This window comes from Myotis yumanensis, unplaced genomic scaffold (assembly GCF_028538775.1).
Source record: "Myotis yumanensis isolate MYYU_CA2020_CCGP unplaced genomic scaffold, mMyoYum1.0.hap1 SCAF_12, whole genome shotgun sequence".
Classification (NCBI taxonomy): Eukaryota; Metazoa; Chordata; class Mammalia; order Chiroptera; family Vespertilionidae; genus Myotis; species Myotis yumanensis.
This window is the reverse complement of record NW_027223763.1, coordinates 1,247,899-1,272,989: the sequence shown is the minus strand read 5'-3', so window position 1 is coordinate 1,272,989 and position 25,091 is coordinate 1,247,899. Positions and strand designations below refer to the sequence as shown.

The 25,091-nt window shown below is 68.3% G+C and overlaps 2 protein-coding genes across 8 annotated transcripts; both read left to right on the top strand.

The window, feature by feature from the left end:
* The first annotated feature begins 92 nt into the window (after positions 1-92).
* Positions 93-5,816, top strand: ENTR1 (endosome associated trafficking regulator 1). 7 transcript variants are annotated; one of them, XR_011473340.1, is made up of 10 exons: positions 93-301; positions 452-601; positions 1,070-1,129; positions 1,836-1,951; positions 2,164-2,565; positions 3,043-3,116; positions 3,469-3,580; positions 3,810-3,913; positions 4,228-4,367; positions 4,855-4,944. XR_011473340.1 is itself a non-coding variant. In XM_070430308.1 (10 exons), exons 1-10 carry the CDS (start codon positions 232-234, stop codon positions 4,955-4,957), a joined length of 1,290 nt encoding a protein of 429 aa, XP_070286409.1. In that variant the 5' UTR covers positions 93-231; the 3' UTR covers positions 4,958-5,816. The 7 variants fall into 7 exon arrangements, 6 of the variants coding, with proteins under 6 accessions (XP_070286409.1, XP_070286408.1, XP_070286410.1 ...); XM_070430308.1 differs by having other exon boundaries at positions 3,810-3,872; positions 4,855-5,816; XM_070430307.1 differs by having other exon boundaries at positions 3,469-3,590; positions 4,855-5,816.
* Positions 5,817-7,314: 1,498 nt separating this feature from the next.
* On the top strand, positions 7,315-24,238 carry SNAPC4 (small nuclear RNA activating complex polypeptide 4). Its single transcript, XM_070430317.1, is given in 25 exon segments — positions 7,315-7,387; positions 7,968-8,111; positions 8,840-8,886; positions 9,651-9,818; positions 9,899-10,024; positions 10,449-10,527; positions 10,803-10,884; positions 11,519-11,623; positions 11,732-11,804; positions 12,059-12,223; positions 12,520-12,667; positions 12,860-12,966; positions 13,088-13,182; positions 15,170-15,264; positions 15,671-15,750; positions 15,931-16,377; positions 16,895-16,978; positions 18,299-18,512; positions 18,895-18,965; positions 19,373-19,459; positions 20,147-20,171; positions 20,477-21,356; positions 21,358-21,976; positions 22,802-22,910; positions 23,313-24,238. Coding segments are annotated over 23 exon segments (4,041 nt in total). The 5' UTR covers positions 7,315-7,387; positions 7,968-7,972; the 3' UTR covers positions 22,907-22,910; positions 23,313-24,238.
* Positions 24,239-25,091: the final 853 nt, after the last annotated feature.

Here is a 25,091-nt window from a genome sequence, read left to right as displayed (position 1 = left end):
CTGGCGTCACTTCCGGCTCCGCCCCTCGCGCCCCGGCCCCCCGGCGCCGGCCCCTGCCGTTCCGGAGCTCGCTTCCGGTGGGCGGAGCGGAAGCGGCGGCGAGAGGCTGGGAGCGGCGGCCGAGCGGCGGGCGACGGGGGCGGGGGACTGGCGCCGCGGCCGGGGCGGAGCCGGAGCCATGGGGCCGCGGCTGCCGGGCTAGGGAGGGCCGGCGCCCCCGGGCCCGCGGCGATGTCGGGCTACGCGCGCCGCCCGGGCGTGTCCCCGCTGTCCCGGGCCCGCAGCCTCGTCATTCCGGACGGTGAGCGGCCGGCGGGCGGCCGGGGGAGGCGGGCGGGCTGGCGGGCGCCCCGGGCTCCGGGCTCCGTCCGGGCGGCGCCGAGGTCCCGGTCCCGGGGAGCGGCCGCGGGCGCGGCGGGGCGCGGCCAAGTCGCTCTCCTTGTTGTTGCAGCGGCCGCGTCCTCCGAGCGCCGGGCCGGGCTCCCCCAGCTCGACTGTGGGCGCCCCCGCGGTCGGGACCCGGACCCCCACCTCCTCGGCCTCCGGCCGGCGTTTATGTGCTATGTGCCCAGCCCGGTGCTGGCGTCCGTGGGAGACCCAGGTGAGCCGAGCCGCAGGGACCCGGCCCGCCGCGGCCGGTGGGTGCCCCGCGGAGCCCGGACTCGCCCGTGCGCGGCGCTGCGGATACGAAGGTGGAGAGAGTCCTGCCGCTGGGAGCTCACAGTGTGGTCTTGGGGAGACCCTCCCCCCAAAACAGGCAGTCCCGCCGTAGGATGGCAAGTGTCGGAGGGAGGGCGGGAGGCCCAACTGGAAAGCCGCCGCCGCAGGCAGTGGCCCGCGTTCCTTCCCCCCATTGTCCCCCTGCGGGCGGGTGGTCACAGCAGGGCCGGGGGAGGGGCCCCGGGAGGGTCTGTGCAGCCCCACGGAGCCCCAGGCCTGCGGACCTTTCTCAGGGTCCGGGCAGGGCTGGCCGGTTCCCCGGCCTGAATCGCCGCACGGAGGCCGTGTGGGGACGCTGGGTCGCCGCGGGTCCCTGTGACCACGGGGGTGCCACGGGGTGTCTTTGCAGATTTTATCTACGGAAAGGGGAAGGGCACCAAGCCAGGAGCCCAGGAGATACTCTTTGGAGGTAGAGTACCTCGGTAATCCCTCCTTTCTCTCTCTGCCCAACGCGAAGCTCCCGGTTTATGCCCGGGGCAGGGCTGTCCACGCCACAGCACGGGCCTGCCGAGCGCACCTGTAGCCCCCAGAGCAGGTGGGGTGGAACCCGAGGGGTGGGTCCTGGCCCTGGGGGAGAAGGACGCAGGGTACACCCTGAGGCATGAGGGATGGCAGGGAGTGGGAGGGAGGTCACTCCTAGGAGTCAGAGAGGCCCGGGGCTGGGATCGGGCCAGCATCATACCGGGTGGCACCGGGGCTCGGGCGATGGGCGGGCTGGGCGATGGGTGGGCTGAGAGGGCCGCAGTGTGGCTGGCGAGGTGGTGGGGAAGCGAGAAGCGGGGAGAGGAGAAGGAAAGGGGTGGGTGAGTAGGGGAAGGGCGGAGGCGGGGCGGTGATTCCCAGCTTGGGGGCCTTTGGAGCTGGGACAGCCCTGTGGGAGTGGGAGTGCAGGCACATCCTCACCCACGTGGCCTCTGCGCCCGAGGTGTGGGAACCGCGGGGTGGGGTGGGAAGGAGAGGAAGTACCCGTGTCACGGGCCAGCGCTGAGCTCTGGGGCAGCGACTCGCGTGGCTCCCTATTTTAGGTGGCGTTGTGTCCGGCAAGACAAGTGAACAGGGAGTCCCCTTTGGACGAGCTTGAGGCTTCACACTTGAGGTCTTTGTCGCTATTTCAGATGAGAAGCTTGCGGACCTGGAAGAGGCAAACCCGTTCTCCTTTAAGGAGTTCCTGAAAACCAAGAACCTCAGCCTGCTGAAGGAGGACGCGGCCAACAGCCGGCTCCACGCGCAGGTCAGCCCGCCGTTCCGGCTTCATGGCGGCCGCAGGGCTGTCTCCTGATGGCAGGCTCCTGGGAGAGGCCGCAGGGTGGGAGAGCGAGGCGGGAGCTGGGTGGGCCGTCGTGGTCCTGGCCGGGCAGATGGCGCCTCTGAGCTCCTGCCTGGGCGTCAGGAAGAGGCCTGTGCTGGCTCCTGCGTCTGAGCCCCGCCCCGCCCTGTCCTTAGGAAGCCACGAGGCACTCCCTGGGCCTCGACTGCAGCTCCCCGCCCTCCCAGCCCGTGGGCTTCGGCCTGGACTTCCAGCAGCCGTTTTTCGAAGACCCAACAGGGGCTGGCGACCTCCTGGACGAGGACGAGGATGAGGACGGGTGGAACGGCGCCTACCTGCCGTCCGCCATGGAGCAGACGCACTCGAGGGTCCCGGCCAGCGCGTCGCCCTGCAGCACGTACATCTCCTTCTTCTCCAGCCCCTCGGAGCTGGCAGGGCCCGAGTCCCTGCCCCCGTGGACACTGAGTGACTCCGACTCCCGAGTCTCTCCCGTGGCGAGTCCCAGTGCAGACTTTGCCGCCCACGGAGAGTGTCTGGGGGACAGGCACCTTCGGACGCTGCAGATCAGCTACGAAGCAGTAAGTGAGGGGCTGCGCTGGCACTGGGAACCGCCGTGTCAGAGCGGTGTTCCTGGAGAACAACTGAGCCTCTGGCGTCCTCGGGGGCCCGGGTTTTGGCTCCAGGACAAGACAGTCTGCACAGCAGCCTGCTCCCTCGTCTCCGAGGAGCGCGCTCCCAGGCTGCCGGTGCGGCGGGAACAGCGGCTGTGCAGGAAGGGACCAAGCAGAGTGGGGACCTTTGGGGCTGCTCACGGGTTGGCTTCAGCATCTTGCCCAGTGTTCCGAGTAGAGGAAAGTCTTAGAAAGTCTGAAGCAGCCTGCAAATGCACCACGTGAGCACACTGGAGTCTGCCCGGCCCCACGTGATGCCCGTGCTCTGCACAGTCCGGGGTGGACTCCAGGGCACTTCTGACCGGGCGGTTCCAGGCCACACCGCACCGCACCCCCTTCTGCGGGGGACACGCTGAGTTCCTAACCAGGACTTCCTCTCTGCAGCTAAAAGACGAGAACTCGAAGCTCAGGAGGAAGCTGACGGAGGTGCAGAGCTTCTCTGAGACGCAAACCGAGATGTAAGCTTTGCGTGAGGGCGAGCCAGGCGGTTGACAGGAACTGTGAGCAGCGTACACGGGCTGGGGTTCGGGCTAGGGCCTGTTCTGTGTCGGGCCTTGGCAGCAGACACGTTTCCCTGCTGTGTCCGTGTATTTCAAACATCCCAACCGAGCGACAGACCCCTGAGGGCCCATGGCTGGCGCTCCCTCAGACCCCGCTGAGGGTGTCGCCTCGCCTGCGCCTCACTGACACGGCTTGTTCCGAACAGTGGGCACTCGTGGCCGTTACCGAGCCAACCCAGCCGAAGTGCCTCTAGAAGCAGCCCCGGAATTGGTCGCAGAGCCACGGGTGACGCGGGGTGTTCTTTGCCAGGGTGAGGACGCTGGAGCGGAAATTGGAAGCAAAAATGATCAAGGAGGAGAGTGACTACCACGACCTGGAATCCGTGGTCCAGCAGGTGGAGCAGAACCTGGAGCTGATGACCGTACGCACGGGTGGGCAGGGCTGTGCGGCGGCGGGTGTGTCACTAGCGGACCCAGGCTCTGCCCCAGGTGGTCGCAGCAGCCAGCAGGGGCGGGGCTTCTGTGAGGGTCCCTCTCGGAGCTGAGGCACAGGTGGGTCTGCCTGCGGCGGGAGCGGCCAGAGCACCGGGCGAGGGCACCGTGTGCACTTCACCTGCCGCTGATGCTTTTGTGTTGTTTTTTTGGTAACAGAAACGTGCAGTAAAGGCAGAAAGTCACGTCATGAAATTGAAACAAGACATAAGCTTGCTCCAGGTAACCGGGAGGCCCCGAGCTCCACGTCTCTGTGGGTTCAAGTGAGTCCAGAAAAGACACCAGAGAGCCTCTGATGGGCTCTTCCCCCCGACGGGCGGGCGGGGCAAACTCCGTGCAGACCAAGGCCCCGGCTCAGTCTTCCTCGGCCACGTCCAGTTTTATAAAATTTCAGTCCCATGGGCTACTGCCCAGGACAGACTGGAGCAAAGGAGCACATTGGGAGCCCCGGTAGGGTGGGCCCGTGGTGGGACCGGGCGCTCTCCTCTCCCACGGTGCCCTGTTGGCGTTAGGTGGACAGCGCGTGGCTGCTCCCTGTTGACCATAAAACCCCTTCACGGCCGCTCCCCCACCCCAGGCGCAGGTCTCCAACTTCAAGAGGGAGAATGAGGCCCTGCGCTCGGGCCAGGGCGCCAGCCTGACGGTGGTGAAGCAGAACACAGACGTGGCCCTGCAGAACCTGCGCATGGTCATGAGCAACGCGCACACCTCCATCAAGTGAGCGGCAGGAGGCGGGGTGGCCGGCTCAGTGCCATTTCAGACCGTGAGCACACGCGCACAGAGCGGGGCTCGGCTCAGGATGGGCTGCGCTTGACGGGCCCATTGGCCTGAGGCCACGGTGTACGCACCAGCAGGCTCCACCTTTCTGCGTGGTGATGGCTGTTTCTACTTGAGAGGCGTGGGCGTTACGACAAATCCCTTCCCATCCCGTGTCCGCCCTGCCCCCACAAATTGCTCAGTGAGCTCCTGGGAGACAGCAGGGGTCACAAACAGTCCTCACCCTCCTCCCACTGGCTGAGCTGCAGGCAGCGGGGTGCACAGCAGGGGTGTCTAGTGGGTGGGGTGCCCACGTGCTCACGGCGAGGCCTCTTCAGGGGAGAGCCGAGGCCTGGAGGACCGCGCTGGTCTCCAGTCTGTCTGCTGGTCCCTCGTGTTCTCTTGATCAGTGTGGTTGCAGTTCGTGATGCCAGTGTTTTCCTCGTAGGCAGCTGGTTTCCGGAGCTGAGACACTGAACCTTGTTGCTGAAATCCTTAAATCTATAGACAGAATCTCTGAAATCAAGGAGGTCGGGGAGGAGGAGTCCTGAGAAGCTTCTAGCTCGCAGCTGTTTACATCCTGCAGTCTCCGCTCACGGGATGTGACATGTCACTGTGTCTTTAAATACGCAGTCTCCCCAGTAAAGCTGTTTATCACGAGATGCTAATTCACGACTGAGAACAGTATTCTTAGCTCGCCGCAGCGAGGAGCAGCGGACTAGCGAGCGTCACCGAGGTTTCTGTCCATGCAGCCCTTGCTCCTGCGCAAACCCCCGCATTAAGACCATGACCCACTGGAAGGCGTGCTTATAAAAGCCACCCATGGTTTTAAGTGCTGAACATGGAAACAGCAGTTCTGTGATACGAGTCTTCCATTCTTGTTCCAGAACGTTCATTCTAAGTCCGATCGATTGTCCTTGATTTCCCACATAAAGGAAACACTAAACGAGCCGAAAGGAAATGACTGCCTTGGACAGGGCCGCGTGCCTTGTTGCCTTTGCTCAGTGCCCCCGGCTCAGCCCACCCTGCGGCCTTCCCAGGGCGCCTGCGATGGCGGCCGAGTGTGGGCACCGTGTGGTCGGACGCTGCTGTCCTGCAGGGACCAAGGTGGGCACAGATTCTACACTGTGAAGCCGTCAGAACACACCTCTCGGGCCTCGGGTTGGGAAGTGTTGGATGGAGGGTTTTGGTACCTGTTCCAAGCGGCCTTTTGTATAATGAAGTCGGATCCAGAGGACGTGCAGAGCCTCCGGGTAGCAGAGGCTCCGCTGCCGTTCCAGCCCTCCTGACGGGGGAGGCGTGGCGTGCACTCAGTGCCTTGTGCTGTTTTCCTGCAGATGTTATTTTTTAAGATAAATGTTCCCTCCTGTTCAGATTGACAGCTTTCTTAATAAATTCTAAATGCACATGCTTCGGCCCTTTTGTTCTGACTCGGCCAGTTCCTTGTGCTTGAGAATCGTCCCTGTCCTACGGGTGGTCTGTGCGGCCCGGGGAGCTCAGACCACTGCTGCCACCGAGAGCAGCTGCAGGTTTGGCGCTGGACCGATTGGGTCTGGAGTTAGAGCATTCTTGGAGATCATGCAGTTGAATTTTCAAAAGATGATTAAACTGCTAGACCTGAACTTGGCTACAGGCAAGAGCCTTCCAGAAATCCCAGTGAACCACCCTTCAGCTCACCTGACCCACGTGCTCCAGCGGGGGGGGGGGTGGAGAGTAAGCGGGTTCTGCCGACTGCAGACATGCCGTGTAGTAGGAAATGCCAGGATGAGGTTCTCTTGTGTTCACACAGCAGCTCTGGGAGACCTATGAAGGCGGGGGGCGGGGGGGCTGCCTCCTGGGGTCCTGCAGGAGGGGCACAGCAGGTCACCAGCGGTGCCCCCTGCCCACAGCTGGGCTGGACCTGAAACTGGGGAGCACCCAGAGCACCCGCCCTTCAGCCCCCTCCCCCCGCGTGCTGCGGGGCGGAGGGCCGGGCGGACAGGCTTCACTACCCGATCCTCTCCATAGTTCGGAGTGTTCCCCAGGAGAAGCCGTGGACATACAGGTCACATGAACCTCAGCCGCTCGGAGGTGGGAGCCGCCCATGCTCTGCCCTTCCAGGGCTCACCTCAGTGCAGACTGATCCGCCGCCCCACGGGGAGACCCGCTCCTTTGGGGGAAGGGGGGCCCAGTCATCTCCCAAGACCCTCGTGTTAGCTGCCCGCACAGACACTACATTGGACGGTAGAGATTAGCATGGCCTCTGCGCAAGGAGACCGCGCCAATTGGTGAAGCGGAGCGGTCCTCATTATGAGGAATGACTCGCCCGCCCACGCCGTCCAGGCCTGCCCGGGGCTGACCCTCTGACCTGCAGGGCCGTCCAGCCCTGCCCGGGCTGACCCCTCTGACCTGCAGGGCCGTCCAGGCCTGCCCGGGGCTGACCCTCTGACCTGCAGGGCCGTCCAGCCCTGCCCGGGCTGACCCCTCTGACCTGCAGGGCCGTCCAGCCCTGCCCGGGCTGACCCTCTGACCTGCAGGGCCGTCCAGCCCTGCCCGGGGCTGACCCTCTGACCTGCAGGCCTGCAGAGACCCGGCCTGGCCAGGAGCACCGCGGCGCTTGGCGGGTTTCCTTCCGGGGGCTCATCCGGAACCCTGGATCCAATTCACAGGGAAGAACGGAGCCCAACAGGTACCAACTGCGGGCCGCGCGGCTGCGGGGGGCGCTGTGGGCTGGGGACCCCGGGCCCCTCCGCCTCCCGCCCAGCTGCCCCTCCGCCTCCCGCCCAGCTGCCCGGCTAGGCGGCCCGTGCACGCGGGCAGTGCCGGGGGCGACCGCATGGGGGCAGCACCAGCCTGCCCGCCGCCCAGGGCTCCTCCCGGCGTCCCCCGCGCCGGGTGCGCGGCCTCGGAGGCGGGACTTCCGGTCCGCGGGATCCAAGTCGCGCGGCTGCCGGAAGCGTGGCAGCGGCTGCGGCGGCGGCTCCCGGGACGGAGCTCCGTCTGTAAGCGCATCCGGGGTAAAGCGGGCGCCGCCCCTCTCGCGCGCTCGGGGCCCGGGTCTGCGCTGCGCTCCCGGGCGCTGCCCCCGCCGGGGCTTCCCCGTCCCTCCGTCCCGCCTCCTCCCCCTTCGGGGTCCCGGGCCGGTGCCCCTGGGCCTCCGCCGGCGTCCGCTCAGCGTCGGCCACCACGGGTGCGGCTCAGGGTGCGGGGGGACGGGGCCCGCGGGCCGGCGCTGCTCGGGGTGCCGGCCACCTGGTCACAGCGCCGAGCGGACACCCGCCAGCCGCCCCCTGGCGACAGCCCCACGCCCTGCGCGTCTGCACTGGGTGCCAGCGCCCGGGCTGCTTGTGGGGAGCCGGGCCAGGCGTTGGGGTGCTGCTGGTGCCCGCCCCGCCCCCCACGTGCTGGTCACAGCCTTCCCCGGGGATGGGGGTGTCGGTCTCATCCCGGCCCCCAGCCAGGCCTCCGGGAGCCCGGTGCCGGCTTCGGTGGGCGCCTGCCGCCCCTGCGGGCGCGGTCGGGGGGAGAGGGGACCCCATTCTCCGTCTCTGACGCCCGTGGCGTGTCGTTTGACGGCGGCAGAAACCATGGACGTGGACGCGGAGAGAGAGAAGATCACGCAGGAGATCCAGGCGCTGGAGCGGATCTTGGGCCCCGGCCCCTCGGGCTTCGATGCGGAGGTGTCAGAGTCCAGCCTGGACTCGGATTCCGAGGCGGGGGACACGGGTGAGCTCCAGGCACGCAGCCTCCTCCTGCTGAGCGGGCGCCGGCTCCTGTGGGCCATGGCCGCGCGGTGCTGCAGGACCAGCCGTTCTCCCCAGAACCGGACTCTGCCCACACCTTCTCCCTCAGCCCCTGGCCCTGCCGAGCCGCCCGTGGTGGGCGCCTGCATCAGGCCGTCCTGGGCGAACCCCGGGCTGAGCAGCCACCGCCGCTGAGGACCCCCGTCCCCTGGCCCCCTATTCCATGGGCGCAAACAGCTGCCCCCTCCTGGGTCCCCTGGGGCTGGGTACCCCTCTCACAGCTCCTGCTAGAGGCCTGCCTGCAGTGGCCCAGCTGCCCAGGGCCCCCCCCTGCCCCCTCTCCTCCGCCCCAGGCTCAGCTCCGAGGCCCCACTTCTTTCACCTGTTCCCAGGACGCCCGCGTCTGTCTCCTCCCCGGTTGTCCCCACAGTCCCTGTCCCCTGCGTGCCTGGGGCGCTTCGTGTTGGGCCTCTGTCTCCCTTCTCACTGACCTGCCCTGTCCAGTCCTGCCTCCTGGCCCGCGAGCGGTGCTCAGCTCCCGGGTGCTGTCGGGGAGGGAAGGTCCAGCAACGCAAGCCTCACCCTGAGGTCCTTCAGCCCTTCCCTGGCCGGCAGCTGCCCGGGGGGCGGGCCTGCGGGTCGGCGCCTGTGGCGGCCCCTTGCCAGCCATCTGCTCGCATGGCGGTCGCAGCGGTGTGCTTGTGTCCCCAGATTCGCTGCCCGACGAGGACTCTGCCGCTGCTGGTCCCCCCGTCTCGGTAACTACCGCCCTGAGCTGGCCGGGTGCTGGGAGGGGGTTCCTGCGATAGAAAAACAACGCGTGGTGGTTGCTTCGGTTTGTATCGTCAAACTAAAACCGTCAGCAGGTTGGTGTGTACCCTTTCCGAGTTTCCCAAGCCCTCGTTCCTCTCAACCCGACACCACGCACGGAGGGCAGGCAGCGGGCACCTGGCCTCGGTCTCCCCGCCTGTGCAGGGGGGGCAGGCACAGCACAGTCCGTCGCACACAGAAGCGCCCAGAGCGGTGTCCGGCAAGGAGTCGCTCGGCCTGGCGACTGTTAACTCTTCCTCAGTCACTCGGGAATTTCCCGTGATTTTGGGGAACTTCCGCAGTTGGCTTGTTTCTTCACCCCGTCGGTAGGAGCGGCGCCGCCTCCTGTCCCAGCGGCGGGCGGGCCCCTGAGGCCCCCCTGTGGGCTGACTCGCTGCTCAGACCCACTGCCTTCCCGCTTTCTAGCTGCGTGCGCTGCTGCCGCCTGTCGCCTCACCTGCCTGTGAGGACGTCACAGCCGTCTCAGGGTCCAAGTTTAGCAGAAATGAAAGGAACTACCACCCCCCCACCCCCGTTTTCTCGCACACACCCACCCCCCCTTCCTAGAAACTGAAATGAGTTTTCCATGAGGGAACGGGTGCCCTGGAGTTCACGTCAGGGTGGTCCTGCCAGTCGAGCGTCTGGGTCGCGGGCCCGAGGGCGGGAGCGCTGGTGGCCGCGCTTCCTCACCCGCAGTCTCCGCGGTGAGCAGGAAGGAGAGAGGTGGGACGGAGCCAGCAATGACGAGGACGACCCCAAGGGGAAGACGCTTCCCGAGGACCCGGAGACCTGCCTGCAGCTGAACATGGTCTACCAGCTGGTGCTGCAGGAGAAGCTGGCGGAGGTCAGCCTGCTGCTGGCCCAGAACCAGGAGCAGCAGGTAGGACAGGGTCCGGCCCGCGCACCCCGCCAGGCCTCCCGGGACCGGGCGGGTCTCCCACGGGCCCCTCGTGTCCACAGGAGGAAGTCATGTGGGACCTGGCAGGGTCCAAAGGCCCCCGGCTGAAGGACAGCAAGAGCCTGCCCCTGAACCTGTACGTCGGGCACTTCCTCAAGCCCTACTTCAAGGACAAGGTCACCGGAGTGGTGAGTCCGAGGCGCCGGGTCCGTGGGACGGGCGCACCCCCGCCGCCTGTCGTGAGTTCCTGTGGTCTTCAGGGCGGTGGTCTCCAGCATCCTAGCCCCCTCCCGGGCCCCGCGGAGAAAGCCGGGGCCCCCTCCTGTGTGGGGCCGGCCGGCTGCTCCACGGGTCAGCCCAGGGCCTGGCCTCCAGGGGTGGCCGAGGGCCCGCTAGGCAGGGCTGCCCGGTCCTGGTGGTGGGACCCGGTGTTGCTGGTGGCAGCTTTCCCCTCTTCGCCACCCTCTGCCGGTGGGTGGTGCCCGGTGCCCAGTGAGGCAGCTGCTCCAGGTCCAGGTGTTGAGGGTCAGGCCTGGCATGGGGCCCGGCCGCTGGAGGAGGCGGAGGAGAAGGGGTCCTGAGTCCGCATCGTGACGCCGTGCTCTTGGACAGGGGCCTCCTGCCAATGAGGATGCGCGGGAGAAGGCTGGCCAGGGCATCAAGACCTTTGAGGAGCTCCTGGTGACCAAATGTGAGGGCCGCGCTCGGCACCGCGCCTCCCACACCCTCTCCGGGGCGCGGGTGGCTCTCCGCTCCCTCCTGGCCGGACGCTGGGCCGGGCCACTCCCAGCCCTGCCTCCCACACTGAGCGGGGTCCCGGAGGGGACGCCTCCTGGCGGGGGGCCCGGCTGGGTGGTTTGCCCTCCGCTTCCTCTGACTGAACGTGGAAATTGGAGCTGACATCGTGCGCGGGTCCCGGGGAGGCGCCGGCCCCTGGCAGCCCCGCTGAGTCGCGTCTCTCCTCAGGGAAGAGCTGGGAGAAGGCCTTGCTCAGGAAGGCGGTGGTGAGCGGCCGCCTGCAGCGCCTGCTTCAGCCCAAGCTACTGAAGTGAGTCCCCAGGGCCTCGCCGAGCAGCCGCTGGGCTTGGCGGAGTCTCGGGCCCTCCTGCCGGGTCCCCTGCGGCAGCGGCTGGAGGCCAGTATGGAAGCGGGTTGGCCGAACCCCCACAGTGCTGGTCTCGCTGAGGCAGTTTCCCTGGTCTGGGCCTCGGTGTCCACCTGTGAAAATGGGGACCGTTCACGAGACCTGCTTTGTGTGTGCTGATGGGGTGACGTCATGTGACCAAATCACAGCACCTGGTCCAGCCAGGGGGCCCAGGGCCTTCTGTGGCCTCAGGCCTTGACCTGTGTGACGGTCACAGCCCTCCACGGGCTGCGGGAGGTGGGCTCTCGGAACTGTTCTGGAAGCGGCATGTGCGTGGGCTGGCACTCGGCTGGAAGCTGGTCACTGGGCTCTGGCAGGTGGGGCGGCCGCAGTTACCGCCCGCGTCAGCACGTTGCTGCACTCGCTGCTGACGTGACAGCCGGGGGTGGCGCCGCGTCCTCTGCGGGCGAGGAGCCGCGGCCGTCCGGGAGGTGAACTAGCCTGCGGGTCCGAACCCCGGCCAGGCTCGTAGCCAGTGCCCTGCTGCTGTGCCGTGGGAGCCACCTGCCCACAGCGACCCGGCCTCTGCCGCCCACAGGCTCGAGTACCTGCAGCAGAAGCTGAGCAAGGCCACGAGCGAGGCGGAGCGGGAGGCCCTAGAGAAGCAGAGCAGCAAGGCCGAGGAGGAGATCCGTCACATCAAGTGAGTGGGTGCCGGGCGGCGTGGACGGGTGAGGGGCCGGCCTGACGCGGTGCCGGGTGGCGTGGACGGGCGAGGGGCCGGCCTGACCCGGTGCCCTCGCCTCTGCAGCCAGCTCCCGGAGGAGGCCTTGCTGGGCAGCAGGCTGGACAGCCACGACTGGGAGAAGATTTCCAACGTTAACGTAAGTCGGAGCACGCTCCGTGGCCACCACCAGACCCAGCGTGAGCCGTGGCCAGCACTGGGGCGGCTCTCGGCGCACCCCCTCCCGCACACAAACACCCCCCCCCCCCGCCTCTGCTGAAGGGGGCGGGTGCGGAGTCGCTTTGCATTTAGAGCCAAGCCTATGGGTTTGGCTGCACGAGGCCTGGCGCCTGGATGGAGCGCTCGCTCTCTCCGCACGGCCCCTGCCAGTGACAGCTTCACGGGGTCTCTCAGTTTGAGGGCGGCCGCAGCGCAGAGGAGATCCGGAAGTTCTGGCAGAACTGGGAGCACCCCAGCATCAACAAGCAGGAGTGGACCAGGCCGGAGCTGGAGCAGCTGAAGGCCATCGCGGCCAAGCACGGCCACCTGCACTGGCAGGAGATCGCCGAGGAGCTGGGGGTGAGCACCCCCCAGACCGCAGGGGTGTGGGTGCTGCCGGGACCTGGAGCCCCGGGGCGACGGCGGGCGCCAAGCTGAGAGGCAGCGTGCAGCTTGGATGTCACGTAGACGGAGTGTCCCGGTGACTCCTCTGAGGTGTCTTCTTGCCGAGCGCTTGCTATCCCGGGGCGGGGAGCTGGGAGCGAGTGGGTTGTCGGTGCCCAGATGCCCTCACCCGCATGGCGCCTCCGCCCGCTGTGCGCGGCCGCCCCTGCACGCGGTGTGCCGGTGACAGCCTCCGCCTGGTGTGGCCGCAGACCCGGCGCAGCGCCTTCCAGTGTCTGCAGCAGTTCCAGCAGCACAACAAGGCCCTGAGGCGCAGGGCGTGGACGGAGGCGGAGGACCGCATGCTCACGCAGCTGGTGCAGGAGATGCGCGTGGGCAACCACATCCCCTACCGCCGCAGTGAGTGCGCCCTCGGCCAGGCCGCCGACGGGAGGCCAGGGACGGCGGGCGTCTGGCGGTGGCGAGGCCAGGCAGGAGGAAGAAGGGAGGGTCCGGCTGCCCCAGGGGTCCCGGTTCCATGCTCCGTGGTGATGGCTGCTCCTTCCTGGGGGACCCGGGAGGGGCAAGTTCACGAGGCCCCTTTGCCCCCAGTTGTCTACTACATGGAGGGGAGGGACTCCATGCAGCTCATCTACCGGTGGACCAAGAGCCTGGACCCCCGCCTCAGAAAGGGCCTCTGGACCCCCGAGGAAGACACGGTAGGTGTGGGGGCCGGGAGGGCCATCTCCTGGGAAGGGCACCTGGACACAGGTGGCCCCTTAGCGGACTAAGTGGGGGTTGTGATTACTGCAGAGGCCCATCTGTCTGTCCTTCCTGCAGAAGTTGCTTCAGGCCGTTGCCAAATACGGGGAGCACGATTGGTTTAAAATCCGGGAGGAGGTGCCAGGGAGGAGCGACGCCCAGTGCCGGGACCGGTGAGTGCGCCCTGTGGGTGCGGCAGTCCGGGTGGGCGCGGGGACCAGGCCGGCGCTCTGGCCGGGGCGGCCTGGGGCCCAGGGGAGACCCAGTTGGGAAGTGGGGCAGCTCTTTACCTTCGAGCTGCAGCTTATTCAGACTCCAGTGGGGACGGTCCCTGAGAGGCAGGCGCCCTGAGCCCTGGTGCGATTCCTCCCCCAGCTCGCCGAGCCCTCCTCTGGGCTGGCTTCTATCCCGGCCGCTCTGTGAGGCGTGGCTCCCCTGCCACCCAGCTCCCCCTCTCCGCACGTGCGGCCTGTGGTTTCTGGTGTGAGCACTGAGTCGTGGCCGTCATTTTTAGGGTATTTTGATCCCCCCACAATGAAGCCTATTCCCCAGCAGAGAAAACAAATCAAAAATGGACAAAGGGCCTGAACAGACGTTTCTCCAAAGATTAAACACATGAAAAGAGGCCCACATCCTCCATGTTTTCAGGACTACAAGTCAAACCCCCAGGGGTGACCACTTCATGCACAAGGAGATGGAGAGACTGGGACCTGGACACCACGGGTGGGAATGTGCTGTGGGGACTCCTCATGAATTAAATAGGACCGCCACGTGCCCCCACCTCCCCCTGCACACCCGCCCCCACCCCCCCCTGCACACCCGCCCCCACCCCCCTGCACACCCGCCCCTACCTCCCCCTGCACACCCGCCCCCACCTCCCCCTGCACACCCGCCCCCACCTACCCCTGCACACCCGCCCCCACCTCCCCCAGCACACCCACCTCCCCCTGCACACCCGCCACCACGCGCCCCCACCTCCCCCTGCACACCCGCCCCTACCTCCCCCTGCACACCCGCCCCCACCTCCCCCAGCACACCCACCTCCCCCTGCACACCCGCCGCCACGCGCCCCCACCTCCCCCTGCACACCTGCCCCCACCTCCCCCTGCACACCCGCCCCCACCTCCCCTGCACACCCACCGCCACGCGCCCCCACCTCCCCCTGCACACCCGCCCCCACCTCCCCCTGCACACCCGCCCCCACCTCCCCTGCACACCCACCCCCCCTGCACACCCACCTCCCCATGCACACCCGCCCCCACATCCCCCTGCACACCCGCCCCCACCTCGCCCTGCACACCTCCTGCCTCGTGACCCCCACCTCCCCTTGCGCACCCACCCCCCGCCTGCACACCCGCCCCACCTCCCCCTGCACACCCAGAAGATGTGAACACGGACTCAGACACTTGTTTGTACACTGTGTTCACAGCAGCACCGTCCACAGGGTCCAGGAGGGGACACGCCTCGCTCCCAGCATCCAGGAGGGGGACACACGTGTTCATGGCGTCCGGGAGGGGCACACCCGCGTGCCCTGGACAGGGAGGATGGGAGGACAGTGGGCAGTGTCTGGGCGGTAGTGTATTGTTGCCTGAGAAACGGGTGGGGACGTGCCGAGCGCCGTGGGCCGGAGCCTGGGAGAGGGACACAGTGGGCGAGGTGCTCCGCTCGGCGTCCTCGATTCTCGGACACACACCTGGGCCTGTGGGTGCCGGCTCCCACGGAGACCCGTCAGACGCCCCTCCACGGGGGCTGCCCCGCGCGCTCTGTCCCCAGCCGCGTGCGGGGCCCAGTCTCCATGGCCTCGCCAGCAGGCCCTGCTGTTCTGACGGGGCTTCTGGGGCGCTGTGTCCCGCCGGTGTGAGCGGCCTTTCCCGCGGCTGCCCTGGGAGTGCCCCGTGTGCTGCCTTCCCTGGGGAAGTGCCCGGTGCCCTGCCCGTTTCCGCTGGGCGACCTGTCGGGTCACTGGCGCGGAGAGGCCGTTGTAAACTCCAGACCAGGCCTCTTCGCGGGCACACGGTTTGCAAACTCGCCGTCTGAGAGGCGTCTTTCCCTTTCCCGACGGGGACGCCCCCGAGCTTTCACTCTGACCGTCCAGTGTACCTGTGGTGTGGGCACGGCAGGCCTTCCCGGCCCCGACACGCGTGTCCTCGTCGCCTCCAGGTACCTGCGGAGGCTGCACTTCAGCCTGAAGAAGGGGCGCTGGAGCCCCAAGGAGGAGGAGCAGCTGCTGGAGCTGATAGAGAAGCACGGCGTGGGTGAGTCCTGCGGGCGCGGCCGCGTGGCTGCTCGGGTCCCCTCCCCCTCCCGGGCGGCTCTAGACAGGAGGTGGTGGAGTCCCACCACGCGGACCCGGACCAGGCCACAGTCACGGGGACACGGAGGCGGAGGTGAGCTGCAAGGGAAGTGGGGCCTCGCTCGCCGGTTCTGGCGCCTCGGCCCCTCCGTGCGGCTGCTCCCTAGGAAAGGCCGTTTCCCGTCGAATCGCTCCGTCCCCAGCTGCGCCGGCTGCTTTGCTGGCGGGGAAGCTTTTGAGCGGGAAGGGCAGCAGGAGCCCGTTCTGGGGACGACCGCGTCCCGAGGGGCCCGCTTCTCGGGGAAGAGCCTTTTCCCGGCCAAGGGCGTGTCCTCAGACATGAGCGCTGCCCCGTGTCCTCCTCGCAGGCCACTGGGAGAAAATCGCCTCGGAGCTGCCCCACCGGACGGGCTCCCAGTGCCTGAGCAAGTGGAAGATCATGGGCAGGGTGAGGCCCCGCCGCCCAGGGCAGGGCGAGGGGTGCGGCTGGGCGGAGAGGAGAGGGCTCTGGTTGTGGCCCAGGGCAGAGGGAGACGGGCCGGTGGGCAGCGCCCTCCCGAGAGCAGCCTGTGCCCTCGCTGCTGAGCCTGAGGAGACGAGGCCTCACGTAGCCCTTTTCTCACGAAAGGACAAGGGTCAGGGGAAGAGGCGGTGGCGGCGGCGGCGGCGCCTGCGCAGCGTGCGGTGGAGCTCCAGCAGCGAGGCCAGCAGCAGCAGCGACAGCAGCAATGGGGACAGCGGAGGCTCGGAGCCGGAGATGGAGCCGGAGGAAGCCCTGGGTCCCCAGGAGGGTGGCCAGTCTCTGCCGCCAGCACCGCACAGCGTGCCGGACGTGGACCTGTGGGTTCCCGCCAGGCAGAGCGCCCACACACTGGGGCCGGGGGGCTGCCCGGGACGCTCAGCCGCCTCCCCCGGCCGTCCCCGGGCCTCCAGTGCTGCTCATGGTGGCAGCAGGGACGTGGAGGAGGCGGGCAGACAGGCCCCGTCCCGGACACACAGCGCCAGCCTGGGCGGCATCGGGTCCCCGCCCTGCGAGGACACTCATCCCACAAGCTCCGAGGGGCCGGCCAACGAGGTGGGCATGGCCCTGGTGTACCCAGGCTCGGGGACTGGATGCTGCCGCCTGGCAGCCACCAGGCCGGTGCTCAGGGCAGTGGGCCGGCCTGATCTCATGCCGGCTGTGCCCCAAGTGTGGGCAGCACCCCCACCTTGCTCTGACGAGGCTTACTCCTGACCCGTGTCAGGACGGGGCCCGGCAGCAGCCTTCCCGCCGAGGCCGTGGCCTCACTGCCCGACTTGCTTGCTGTGAAAGCCACGCAGGAGAGCTGCTCAGGGCACGTAGGCCCGGAGCCCTTCCTGCAGCGTCTCCCCCCGAGCTGGGGCAGGGCAGTGGTCAGGGAGGTGGCTTCGGTCCCGCTGGCCTGCCAGGCGTGTGCCTGTCTTGGGGGAGGCCCTGCCTAGGCACCTGGGCTTCAGAGCATGTTCCTCACCAGCATGGTGCCGGCTTTGGGGTCTGGGTGAGGAGTTAGCGTGCTGCCAGGTGGCGGCTCCGCGCTGGGCTCCTGCCTTCAGCCTCGCTGTCTGTCCGTCAGGGTGCGAGGCGGCTGCTGAAGGTGCCTCTGGAGACCCTCAGGTACATGCTCAAGACCAACATGACCGTCCGGGGCCAGGCTCAGGTAAGGGCCTGTCCGCGTCATCCACCACCACACCCTTCTGCCCGCTGAGTGCATGTGTGTGCACACTGCCACCGCCCACCCTACACCTGTGTGTGCACACTGCCACCGCCCCCGCCCTGCCCGTGTGTGCACACTGCCACCGCCCCGCCCGTGTGTGTGCACACTGCCACCGCCCACCCTACACCTGTGTGTGCACACTGCCACCGCCCCGCCCCGCCCTACACCTGTGTGTGCACACTGCCACCGCCCACCCTACACCTGTGTGTGCACACTGCCACCGCCCCGCCCCTGTGTGTGCACACTGCCACCGCCCACCCTACACCTGTGTGTGCACACTGCCACCGCCCCGCCCTGCACCTGTGTGTGCACGCTGCCACCGCCCCGCCCTGCACCTGTGTGTGCACGCTGCCACCGCCCCGCCCTGCCCGTGTGTGTGCACACTGCCACCGCCCCCGCCCTGCACCTGTGTGTGCACGCTGCCACCGCCCCCGCCCTGCCCGTGTGTGTGCACACTGCCACCGCCCCGCCCCTGTGTGTGCACACTGCCACCGCCCCGCCCCGCCCTACACCTGTGTGTGCACACTGCCACCGCCCACCCTACACCTGTGTGTGCACACTGCCACCGCCCCGCCCCTGTGTGTGCACACTGCCACCGCCCCGCCCCGCCCGTGTGTGCACACTGCCACCGCCCCGCCCTGCACCTGTGTGTGCACACTGCCACCGCCCCGCCCCTGTGTGTGCACACTGCCACCGCCCCGCCCCGCCCGTGTGTGCACACTGCCACCGCCCCGCCCTGCCCGTGTGTGTGCACACTGCCACCGCCCACCCTACACCTGTGTGTGCACACTGCCACCGCCCCGCCCTGCACCTGTGTGTGCACGCTGCCACCGCCCCGCCCTGCACCTGTGTGTGCACGCTGCCACCGCCCCGCCCTGCCCGTGTGTGTGCACACTGCCACCGCCCCGCCCTGCACCTGTGTGTGCACGCTGCCACCGCCCCGCCCTGCCCGTGTGTGTGCACACTGCCACCCGCCCCGCCCCTGTGTGTGCACACTGCCACCGCCCCGCCCCGCCCTACACCTGTGTGTGCACACTGCCACCCGCCCCGCCCTGCACCTGTGTGTGCACACTGCCACCGTTCCGCCCCTGTGTGTGCACACTGCCACCGCCCCGCCCCGCCCTACACCTGTGTGTGCACACTGCCACCGCCCCGCCCTGCACCTGTGTGTGCACGCTGTCACCGCCCTGCCCTGCCCTGCCCCCTTGGGTACACAGCTTTGGGGGGCAGCGAGGGCGACACCCAGGTGCCTTCCCCCCACAGAAGAAGCTGTGCCTGTTCGGCTCACCCCAGGGGACCACCCCCGGCGGCGGCACTGTGACCAGGCCCCACATGGGGCAGCTGTGGCAGCAGCACCGGAGACACGCCCTGCAGCAGAGGCGCCTCGGGCGCCAGCTACTGATGGCCGTGAGCCCCTGGGTGGGCGACATCATCGTGCCCTGCGCTCCCAGGAGGCCCACTGCGGCGCCCACACGAGGTACTGCTCTAGGGCTCTGGGGGCCAGCTGGGGGAGGGGCTGGGGGCCCTGCGGACACCTTGTTTTCCTAGAAGGTGGATCCTGTGGGAGGGTGTGGGTTTAGCCTCTGTCGTCCTGCCGTTGAAGCCTCAGCAGGAGCGTGTCCCCGTGAGCATGGCCTGCGGGCCCACGAGCAGGTTGGGTGTCTGACCGTCTTACCTGTGACACTCGCTCTGAGTGCCTGGCCCCAAGGCCGAGCTGAGGCCCAGTCAGGGACAGCCTGCGCTCTGGCCCCTGCCCTCCCTGGTCAGGAAGGGTGGCAGCTGGCTTTGGGGTTCTTCAGGGCTCCCTGCCTGGCACCCAGGCTCCGGGGCCACCTTGCACATGTGCCCTTGTCCCCCAGCTGACAGCATCGGGGCGCAGCTGCAGGACGCCCGCCTGGCCAGCACCCCGGTGTTCACCCTCCTCATGCAGGTGAGCCCGCAGAGCGCCCTCCGCGTGCCTGGCCTGTGGGGGGCGCCGGTGGACGGCCCTCATGCAGTGCGGTTTCCTAAAGCCGTGGGCCCTGACAACAGTGCCAGCGCCCGCAGCTGTCAGTGGCAGCGTCCCTGCCGTGCCCTCCGCCCGGACCCGGAAGGGATGGGGCTGCGTGGGGAACACTGTCCCCAGGGCTCGGATGGGGCGGGCAGGCAGCCCAGTGACCGGCCTGCGCCTCTGGGCCTCGGACCCGTGCCGAGAGGACTGGTTGGGGCTGGCCTGGGCCCCACGGCAGACCCTTTCACCGTGGCCCTTGGGCTGTGGGGCAGCTCAGGGTAGGGCAGGGCAGGGCCTCCTGCCACACGTGTCACACGTGTGTGGTGTGTGCCCCGTGTGTCCCTCAGCTGTTCCACACCGACACTGCCGGCTGCATGGAGGTCATTCAAGAGAGGAAGGCCCGGCCGCCCACCCTGCCCCAGGCCGGGGCTCAGGTGAGAAGTGAGGGGGCGCCGGCCGTGGCTCCCCTGGCTCCTCTTCCCCTCGTTCCCTCGGCAGTGCTGGGTGTAGATAGCGTTGGTCCAGCCAGGAAGAACGGATGCCAGCTCTTTCCAGGGATAAGGGTGTCTGGGGTCCCGTGGGGCTGGGCTAAGGGAGGGCCTGGAGCCCCGAAGACTCCCCACCGTCCGGGAGGAGAGACGGCCCCCATGCAGCCGCCGGCTCCCAGCTTCTCACACCCACCACCCTGGTGCAGGTGGCCAAGTCCACAGGGTCCATCAGGGACAGGTTGTCCTGAGCCTGGTCACCACTGGAGGAGACCACAAAGTGGTCCAAGGACAACTGTGGCCGTGGTGCCCCTACCAGGCCGCGGACCCCTGTGCCCTCCTGTCTCACAGCCAGGCCCTGCCTCTCCTGCAGCCCAGCCCGGCCACCTAGATGGGCTCTGAAGGGGCCTGGGGAGGGCCAGCCAGGCTGGGCCCTAGCCTCTGGCTGCAGGTGGGGGGCGGGGCCAGGCCTTGTCCCCCTCTATGGGCAGGAAGTGAGCCGTGGTCTTGGTGGTGGCACAACGGGTAGGGGAGAGCAGTCAGGTGAACAAGGGGGCGGGGCCACGTGAAAAAGGAAAAAGAGAAGGGATTCCCCCCGGGACTCCCCGAGTGCTGAGTCTCTTCCTTCTTTTCCAGGCGCCCAGTGCCCAGAGCACCCCAGGTACTGCCTCTCCCTTTCTCTTGGCAGTTCTGTCCCCCACGGGGAGCTGCCTGGCCACAACGGATGAGGGTTTTGTTTGAGGGGCGTGAGCCTAGCTGGCCGAGGGGGGTGCTGAGTGCAGTGGGTAAACCCTGAGGCCCCCCCAGCACAGGCCCGGGAGGCAGAAAAGATGTTCAAGATGTGGGGGCCCTGGGCTCCTGCTCCCACATGCCCAGCAGCTGCCCGAGGAGACCTCTTGCCGGGGCGGGCTGAGGTGGGTCTGGACAGGCACCGGGACCTCCGTGGTGTGTTCTGTCCTCCCTCAGGCCACCTTCCGAGCCAGGTGACAGCCCAAGGCGCTGCAGCAAAGAGACCCAGGCGGGCAGCGGGCAGGGGGCTGCAGACCTGCCTTCCCCAGGACACCCCTCCGGCGCCCCCGCCAGCCCCAGGCCGCCCCCCGCACAAAGTGAAGACTGTGTTCCAGCTGCTTCGAGAGAAGCGGCTGCGGGAGGCCCGCGCCAGCAAGGCTGCCCAGGACCCCGTGGTGCTCCCACCCCAGCTGCTGGTCTCCTCGCCTGTACTCCTCCAGCCCCCTCTCGCACTGGCCTCCTGCGGCCCCCCAGCCACAGGGCCGGGCGCCTCCAAGTCCGCGCTGTCTGGGCCGGGGGCCCCTGCCGCCGCCAGTCCGAGCGCCCCAGGCTCTGGGGTCGCACCCATGCAGCCTCTTGCCCTGCAAGCCCTGGCCTGGGCTCCTGTCCCCACCGTGGCCTTGCAGGTCCCTGGGGGCCGCCAGCCGGACAGTCGCGGACCGTCTCCAGCCCCTGCCACATCCTGGGGGCAGGGCCTGCCCGAGGCACCAGCCTTGCTTCCTGCGGCTCCCAACCCCGCTCAGCCGCTCGTCCAGCCCCTCAGGCTGACGCCAGCTCCGGGCACCCTCAGGGGCGGGCCCCACGCGGCCCCCAGCGCCCCTCTGCCTATCAGCAGTGTGCTGCTCCCCATGCCGTTGCCAGCTGTGCTGGGCCTCCCTGGGCCAGCAGCGACCCCTAACCCCCAAGGGCTGGCGGTGACTCTGTTGCCCTCATTGACGGAGACTCCAGGAGGCCAGGGCCCAGCCCACAAGGATGCAGAACCAGGCCCTGCCTCCAGGGCAGACCTCGAGGCCCTCTCGCCGGCCCCGCCCCCCCCAGATCCCTGCAGAAGCTGGGCCCCACCAGCTGCCTCTGCCCCCCGGTGCTAGCCCAGGAAGGACGCTGCTGTCCCCAGCAGAGCCAGGGGGGGCCAGGGCGCCTCTGGGGTTGGAGAAGCCACCCCCACCCCAGCGCGGGCCTGAGAAGGATGCCCTGGACCTCAGCCTGCTCTCCCAGGAGAGCGAGCCGGCCGTGCAAGACTGGCTCCGGGGGCAGCGGGGGGTGTGTGTGCCCCCGCTGGGCAGTAGACTGCCCTACCAGCCCCCCGCCCTGTGCGGCCTGCGGGCACTGTCCAGCCTGCTGCTCCACAAGAAGGCCTTGGAGCACAGAGCCGCAGCCCTGGTGCCCGGCGGGGCAGCTGGCACCCTGCAGGCCTCACGGGGGTGGGTGCGGGAGCAGCTGCAGGACAGCCCGGCCTACCTGCTGCTGAAGGCCCGCTTCCTGGCTGCCTTCACTCTGCCCGCGCTGCTGGCCACCCTGCCCCCTCCCGGCATCCGTACCACCTTGTCAGCAGCGAGGCCCACGCCGGGGAGCGAGGATGAGGACCTGGAGGAGCTGGCGCACTCCGATGGCAGCAGGCAGCCAGGCCGGGCGAGCGGCAGTGCCCAGGCAGGGGCTGCGGCCACACCCCCGGTGCAGGTGGGTGGCCATGGGCACGGCGCTGCACCCCACTGTACCCCACGCTGCCCTGCCCGCCCGTGTGGCCTGCCCAGGGTGGTGGGCAGGGCTCAGCATGTGGAAGTGGTGGGAGAGTGGTTGGTGTGGAGGAGACGTGGCTGCGTGCGGACTGTGCAGAGGCGCCTCCCCTTGGCCGCTGTGGCTGTGAGAGGAAGGAACCGCCTCTGACCCGGGGAGCCCTCGGCCCCCACCCACCCTGGGTGTCGCACCCCCCCTTTACCGCCCCCCCCCCCCCCCCGTGCACCCAGCCCTGCAGGTGGCGCTGCACTGCGCCCTCGGGCTTTCTGAGCTGCAGGTGGGTCTAGGGTCCGTTTCCTCCGAGGAACCTGGTAGGAACCCCTCGGGAGGCGTCCCTGCACCTCGTGCTGCGCCACCCAGCAGTCCGCAGTCAGGCCCTGCTGTCGGCGAGCAGGCGTGCCGGCCACGGCAGACGCTGTGCCCGTCAGGGAGGCTGTCCGGTGCTGGCAGCGTCCTGGGAGCATGCTGCCTTCCTCCCCTCTGGGTGCCCGTGGCTGCTGGGCTGGCTGACACCTGGGAGGCGGGGGCTTGTGGCTGAGGCTGGGTCCCCCTCCCTGGGGCTCACTCCAGCCTGAGGCCTTGCCTAGGGCTCCCAGGACTGTCTTCTGGGTGACGAGCCCTGGAGACCCGGCTGGACCCAGATACCAAGGGGAAGAGGCCCCCGCCCCCATTGTGTGTGGTGTCCACAGCTCCCTCAGCCCATTCCTCACTGTTCCCATTGCTCGTCTCGTCCGTCCTGGCTGCAAGGTCACTGCTGTCCCGTTTCAGGGAGCCCCAGGCCCTGCCCCCTCCTGCGCGGACGATCTCGACGACTTTGATGTGCTCCAGACCCGGCGTGGCCGGCACGTCCGGAAGAGGAGGCGGCTGCTATGAGCCGGTGAGCCCGGGCAGCTGCTGGCTGCGTGCAGACGGGGGGGGGCGGCTTGAGCTCTCAGCAGGGGGATGTGTGAGCAGGGTCCTGGGCAGAGGGCCGGGGCTCAGCGGCCACAGCCCAAGTGCAGGCGCTCCCTCCTGCTGTCCCTGTCCTGCCGTCTTCCCGTCCGGCTGCTCAGTGGCAGCTCCTCAGAGACGCACTCCCTGACCTGACCGCTCTGAGGAGCCCTCTGTCCTGAGGCACTTGCCCCTCCCGTCTTCCCCTGAATGTGAGCCCGAGGGCAGGCACATGATGTGCTGCTGCCGGTCCCGCCCCAGACCTGGCCCAGGAGGCCTCCTCACAGAGGGGCTCTGGGGAGCGAGCACCATAGAGGAGCCGCCATTGAGGCCCGCCCTCCCCCGCCAGGCCCAGTGCCTCCAGCACCCCCACCATGGGGTCCTTGTGTTCCAGGACCGCTCGGCCCGGTGCCCACGGCCACACCCACAGGAGCTGGAGCCCCCGGGGCCCGCCAGCCCCCGCCAGCCACAGGAGACGGTGGCTGGTCCCAGGGAGGCGCTGCCAGTAGTAACCATGCTGGCGGCAGGGGCGCGGCTGCTCCTGTGTGCAAGTGGCATATTTGAAGGAATTAATAAATGTTCTATTTTTTCATTAAAAAGCAGCCGTAGGCTCCTGTGTCTGAGATACTGGGCAGTGAGTGGAGGGCAGAGGGCCGGGCGTATCCTGGACCTGCGGGGAGCAGCAGGCTGGGCCTCTGCGGGTGAGAACAGGGAAGCAGAGGCAGGCAGCCCTCGGTGCCACCTCAGGGACCAGGGCACCCACTTCCCCTGCTGTCCAGACCACACCGGCGACCCAGCAGCCCACGGCCTCCTTCCTTCGTGCGGCTCTGGCTCCGCCTGCCCCAGGGCCCCGGCTCGGGCTCACCTGCACCGGAGGCTCACGGTGCGGCTTCATCCTGTGGGCACCACGCCATGCCAGCGCCACGCCGCCACGACTTCCTGTCCCGTGTCCAGCAGAGAAACGGCGATGGGTCAGCGTGTCCTGGCCCCAGGCTCCCCCCTCCCGCCAGCCGTCACGCGTCACACCTGCCGGGGCCCACGCGCCACTCAGGTGCCATGGACGTGGTGTTGCTTTGCGCTCTCCCCACTAGTTCCTGGTTTCCCCTGCCCCCTGTGCCACGGCTTCTCCAGGGTTCCTGTGACATTCCAGCCCGGCTGGGTGGCTCAGTGGTTGCGGCTCGATCCCCAGTGTGGGCCGTGCAGGAGGCAGCGATCAGTGATTCTCTCTCCTCACTGATGTTCCTATCTCTTCCTCTCCCTTCTTCTCTGAAATCAATACATACACATTTTTAAAAAAATAAATTTTCCAAATACACAGGGATCGCCCAGCTGTTTTCCGCTCCGATTCCCAGCTCAGTGCCTGCGAGTGAGACGTGTTTGTTATTTAATGCCCCCCACAGCCTCGTTTTACAAAGTGGGGAGACAGGGTGGGGGACCCACACAGACGGGCCACGTTTCCGAGCGGAGCCACCCCCTCCCTGCGGGAGACCTGCTGCACCCCGCCTTGGGCGTGAGCCCCCAGGTCAACTCCCCCAAGGGCCCCAGGGGACCCTTGGCTGCTGCTTCTCCGGGTGTGACAGCGGGCTCTGTCCTCCGGGTGGGCCCTGCCCCCACACTCAGACTCGGCAGCCCCCGGATGTGCCAGGACCCCCAAGGTCAGCCCCGCACCAGACTGCCATGGGCCAGAGCAGACTAGCCAGGACTGAAGATGAGGCCCCCCCAGAAGGGAGCGGTCAGGGGAGGCAGCACCTGGGGGGCGGGGCCAGAGCAGGGCAGGCGCCCAACCTGCTCATCCTGCCTGTCCTGTAGCTGTCACCTCCCAAGGCAGGCAGGTGGCAACTCTGCTTGGCCAGTGTGGCTGCCCCTGAGGTGGTGGCCTGGGGTTCCCTCGGCCCACAGGGAGGGCTGTCACATCCCAGTGAGTCCTGGTGGAAAGTGGGGTGCTCCTGGGAAGGGGGAGGGTGTGCTGGCTGCGGCGCTGGCTGGCGGCCTTCCCAGCCCCTGCCCTCGCACAGCACGCTGCATCCCTGTGACCCACGGGTGTGCCGGCCTGGCTGTGTGGGGGCCCGGAGTTGGGCCGGTCCCCTCAGGTCCCTGGCGGCTGGACCCCTGAAGCTGCTGAAGTGGG

Bases quoted from the DNA above. Each gene is read 5' to 3' on its own strand.
- ENTR1 (XM_070430307.1), top strand. From the start codon at position 232: ATGTCGGGCTACGCGCGCCGCCCGGGCGTGTCCCCGCTGTCCCGGGCC. The intron at 1,952-2,163 runs GTCAGCCCGCCG...CCCTGTCCTTAG, and splicing joins ACAGCCGGCTCCACGCGCAG to GAAGCCACGAGGCACTCCCT. The intron at 3,117-3,468 runs GTAAGCTTTGCG...GTTCTTTGCCAG, and splicing joins TCTGAGACGCAAACCGAGAT to GGTGAGGACGCTGGAGCGGA.